The sequence below is a fragment of the Limulus polyphemus genome, unplaced genomic scaffold (assembly GCF_000517525.1).
Source record: "Limulus polyphemus unplaced genomic scaffold, Limulus_polyphemus-2.1.2 Scaffold10660, whole genome shotgun sequence".
Classification (NCBI taxonomy): domain Eukaryota; kingdom Metazoa; phylum Arthropoda; class Merostomata; order Xiphosura; family Limulidae; genus Limulus; species Limulus polyphemus.
Window position 1 is genome coordinate 1 of NW_013676270.1, and position 5,171 is coordinate 5,171.

At 32.1% G+C, this 5,171-nt stretch overlaps 1 protein-coding gene across 1 annotated transcript; it reads left to right on the forward strand.

The window, feature by feature from the left end:
• Positions 1–198: 198 nt before the first annotated feature.
• LOC106476471 (POU domain, class 2, transcription factor 3-like) lies at positions 199–3,322 on the forward strand (the record flags this gene model as incomplete). The annotated part of the gene is made up of 1 exon (XM_013937128.2): positions 199–3,322. A coding segment is annotated over one exon (572 nt), but the record flags the coding sequence as incomplete, so codon positions are not given.
• Positions 3,323–5,171: the final 1,849 nt, after the last annotated feature.

Here is a 5,171-nt window from a genome sequence, read left to right on the forward strand (position 1 = left end):
CTCTTAACTAACTAGCATTAGTGATGAGGTAAACTTTGGTATGATGTTTTTCCAAGACAACAGATTGGTGTGAACCCAGATAAGATTTTCTCGCTTATTTACTTTACAGGTCTCGCATGTCTTAAGAATCAGTATGTAAAATATTTACCTGGAAGAGTGTCTGTGAAAAAGCAAGGTTATGAATCTCGTTTCTTGCAGGGTTTACACAAGGAGACGTTGGATTAGCAATGGGAAGGCTTTACGGGAACGACTTCAGCCAGACTACAATCTCTCGATTTGAAGCCCTCAACCTCAGCTTCAAAAACATGTGCAAACTTAAACCTCTTCTGCAGAGATGGCTAGAGGATGCCGAAAATTCCCTCAATAATAGTTCTCTTATGTTTGGGAACGAGCCATTCACATCAGAAAGAATTGGACGTCGACGAAAGAAACGAACTAGCATCGATATGAATATGCGACAAGCTTTAGAAAATGCCTTTAAGGAAAACCCAAAACCTACCTCAGAAGATATTCTTCAGTTAGCTACCTCGTTGTGTATGCCGAAAGAGGTTGTCAGGGTTTGGTTTTGTAATAGAAGGCAGAAGAGGAAGAGAATAACACTGCCTTCTCCAATGAACACGTCTTTCCCTTCTAGTGTCATGTCATTCCAACTTGTTCATTCACCATCTCCAAGCACATCTTCTAACAAAGGTCTTCGGGTACCCGACTTCCATGCTTTCACAGTAACTTCGGCTTCCTCGTTAGGTGGCTCTGCTATTGACAGAGAGTAGTCTGAAAACAAAATGATACAATTTTAAAGTTACATCCAGAGGAGTTTTTCTATTTGTTTCATGTACTTTGCAGAAACTGTACAGTAAACAGTTTGTGTTGGAATGAAAAAGTAATGGTTCCAGTGTCAGAGAACAACAGAATGAATATACAAAAGTACAATCAAAACAAGGCTTAAGTTCATGACGTACTTCGAAAGAACGTGTATATAGTCGTTAAAAGTTTGTTTCCAGAAGACTCGGCGATCATCGACAATGATATATAGATAAGATACCACATTTATAAACTCCGTTCTCTCCTTTTGTTGTACGTCCTTCAGTCTCTCAAAGAAACAGTGAAAATTTTAACTATTGCTCTAGTTAAAGCACTCTGTAGGGTTTAATATAAAGGCCCCGTTTTCATTACTTAGATCTGAAAATACTTTAGGTATTTTTACAGTATACGACTATCCTCTGTTATTTATTCATAGTTATTTAGAGGACTAGCTGGTAAATTGGTAATTTCTTACTAGAATGTGTTGTTGAGCACAAAGATACACAATGAGCTATATGGATTCAGTCAACCGCGGGTATCGAAAACTGAATTTTAGAGTTATAAGCTCTCAGACTTGCCGCTGAGCCGGGGAACATTCAAAAGCAACTGCCATTTGTAAGGGTTAAAGGTCACGTATTGTTATACTGAACCACGTTGTTGTAGTACAAAATTATGTTGAAGGAGCTCGACCAATTGGAATGGGGCCCACTATAGTCGGTATTTCTTCAAACCCCCCTATTTTACGTCTTTCGTGCCAGCCTCGTTACAGCTGACAAGATGTTAGTTTGTTTTTAAACACAAAGCTACATAGCAGGTATCGAAACGCGAATTTAAAATGTTGAAAGTAGGGGACTGCCAAAACGTATCAGAGCTGTTATTATTGATGATTAAGCGGTTGTGATGTAAACATTTACACCGATGTTTTCCAGATACGATAGAACTGAATGTACAAAGTTACTATATTACATCTTATATAAACGATTCTCAGTGTCTTAAAGTTAGGTTGTCGTCTTCTGGGATTGATATTAAAATTTAATCAACTTAACATTTTAACATCACATCGGGGCTATGCGTGTGTGATAAGTATTTTTTTTAGTGTACACGAGTCGTACCTAAAGTAACAAGTGTACAACTTGAGCTGTATCAATGTTTTAAAGGTGTACTAGCATCGTGTATCGATGTTATATATTAAAACCGAGGCCAATTATAAACGGATAAGTTATTCAATCTACCTCATTAAATAACTTTGCTATAAAATGATAAATATTCAAATAGTCGTTCATATTATATTAGTGATTAATGTTAAGACTTGTGCAGTTATTTTCATCCTGTTATATAGGATTTGTTGAGGCATTCATTCTGAAATAAATGCTGGTTACAATGAGCTAGGAATTCCACAGATTTCGGGAGTGTAACATTATGACGTACGAAACACTAGCGTTAAAAAATAGGATATGCAGGCAAAGAACAGAAGTGTTCGTTACTATTCGCCATCTGAAAATAATTTAGGCTTACGAGTATTTTCTCAAAACTTAAAATTAAATCTTAAGAAAAATTAATGAATGTTTAGATGAAAATGGAACCCATGGAGTGACTTATTTAAATATCTTTTTTGTTCCTCTTCAGCTCTTATATTTTCCATCCCTATACATCAACAGTATTATATTTTACAAACTAGTGTGCGTAGTTATAAGTGTGATGTGTATTACAATCCAAAACCGACGTATTACCAACTATGATAAACCAGTATTCCTCATGATCTTATTCATTTGAATAATATTAGTGATAACCTAACCCTGCTCGTTAAATTCGTGCTCTTTTGATCACTTTCAATAGATAAGATATTTAACCAAACATTTTGGTGACTGCGAGAAAAAATCTAAATATTAATTTGATATAAAACGTTTGTTTTGAAATAGGCATAGTTAGGTTAAGATCTACATTTTGTAACCACGTACAAAAACTCTAGACCATTTTTTAACTATGTATTAGCATCGGATAGAAAATAAAGTTAAATTTAATACGTTTTTATATTTTTGAAACTAACATTTACCTTCGTAACATTCCAGACTCGTTAGAATCGTTTTGGTAACAAATTTAAAGAGCAATTACAACAACAAATGATAAAACGTTTTTAAAAGAGTTCATTTACTTAAGAAGTATTATTTCTTTTAAACAAGGATGTAGATAACTAGTACCTCAGTCGATTGTATTCTTATGGTTAGTGTGAGTTATAACAAGCTAGTACTTCATATGGACTTGTTGTTGTTGAGATTTCTGATGTTTTACTGCATTCGTTAGATTTAAGGATTTTCTTCGTTCCGTTTTGCACCCATCACCGCGTGGATATTTACGATTGAAATGTGTTCACTGCAAAGCTTTTGATATCATTGGGAGAAACGTGTTTTATTTTGAAAGATCTGTATAGTTAGGTAAAGTTACATAAACCTGAAAGTTTTATCACGTTTTGTTTGCATATGAATCAAGTCAATTAAAAACGTATGCTACACCAAAGAAATGGTTGCAGTTATTAAAAATGTTTCTAAAACTTACTCGGTTTTGTGTTCAATTTTTTTTTCTTCATCGGGATTCAGTCCATGTTTTGGAATAAGGAGGGTTAGGTGTTGACATCTTCCGATGAATATTCTGGACATAACTTTAAAACCATTTTTTATCTTCAATAGAGATAATAGAAACTTAAAGTTAGAATCTATTTAATAATCAATCGATAATAGTTACGTTTGTAAGAAACAATATTTTCTAGACCATTGGGAGAGTATCGAGATTCAATAAGACGAGTCTTTAAAAAGACTTGCATTTAATTACTAGTTGTTAATTATTTAAAAACGTCATGGAGAACATTCTTTGTAACTGAATGATAATTTTGAAGTAAGAAAATTTTAAGTAACGTAAAAAAAAAACAACGTTTGAGATAAGACATAAAATTGACATTGCATTTTATCTAAGGTTAAAAATAGTTATATATTTATTATAAACCTTCCAATTCGTATTGATATTTAGATTTTTAACTAACCCTAAACACTAAATTAAATATACCAGTATGTTTAGACTAAAAAAAATTGTACTTTAAAGTTTAGAAATAAGCAAAATAACTGTTTTATAACAAAAAAGTAAATTTAAAATTAGGATGGTCGATCCGATGAAAATGTTGTCAGCAGATGGCGTGAAATTATTTAATATGTAAATTGTATCTTGTATAAATAAGCCTGATGCTGGACTTCTAAAGATAAGGCAGTCGGTGGTTTATTGACTTTGAGCAATTACACAAGCGCCTTTTAAATATTAACAAAGGGGTCGTTCCATGTAATAAATAAAATTATTAATTATGCCATAAAGGATATATAGAAAGAGATATACATATATCCCAAATTCCACCAGAGAAATTTTATTTCATATAAATTCTACTCCTGTCTCTCAGTAAAAGTACATTATTTAAGCTTTACTTTGTACAATATATGTGCGAGAATTAGGAATAAATTTACATAAATATCACATGAGATTACGTTTAAAAACAATATCATCTAACGTTCATTTTAACAGTTGTCTTAAAAGTTTAAATGAACCTTTTGTTTTCATTTTGAAGTATATTCTTTTTTTTGGCCATATAGTAACAAAATAAAAAAAATATATATTTTATTAAAAATTCAAAGCCTCCTTGAATAAAAGTTGATATTAAATTACAGATGGCGCTTTATAGAGTTTTTCTGTTTTGTTTTGTTTGTAGTAATGCACAAAGCTACACAATGGGCTATCTGTGCTCTGTCCACCACGGGTATCGATACCCGGTTTCTAGCGTTGTAAGTCCGCAGACATACCGTTGTGTCACTAGGGGGCGCTTTATAGAGTAATATTTCCTTTGTTTTAAAGAAATATTTAATGTTCAACACATCAATGTACAAGGTAAAAACAGTGAATGTTTTTAATGAACTTTGTACTAAGTATATAATTGTAGTCTTCAACTTTTTAAGGTTTATATCTTATTATACACGGTTTACGTTTTAAGATATCCTTATAATTTTAATCCGGGATTATTCAATTCTATGTTATCTTGAAGCATTTTTAAAAGGTAATGAAAGATACGAAGCCAGTTTTTTTAAATTGCAACAAATTTAAATTAGTTGTGAAAGTTGAAAGGAAGAATAAAATAAATTTAATTATTAGTTGCAATAATTACCACTAGATGGTAATAGCATCACAACTTGTTATTAGCATAATAACCTCAAAATTAGGTCACGTTACTGTAAGACCGTTATGACAACATAGTTACCTTTGAAATATTTTATTTAAATGAGTTAAATTTTAAATGAACCTCTCACAGTACTTAAACTTATAAATGTCAAACACTGGGT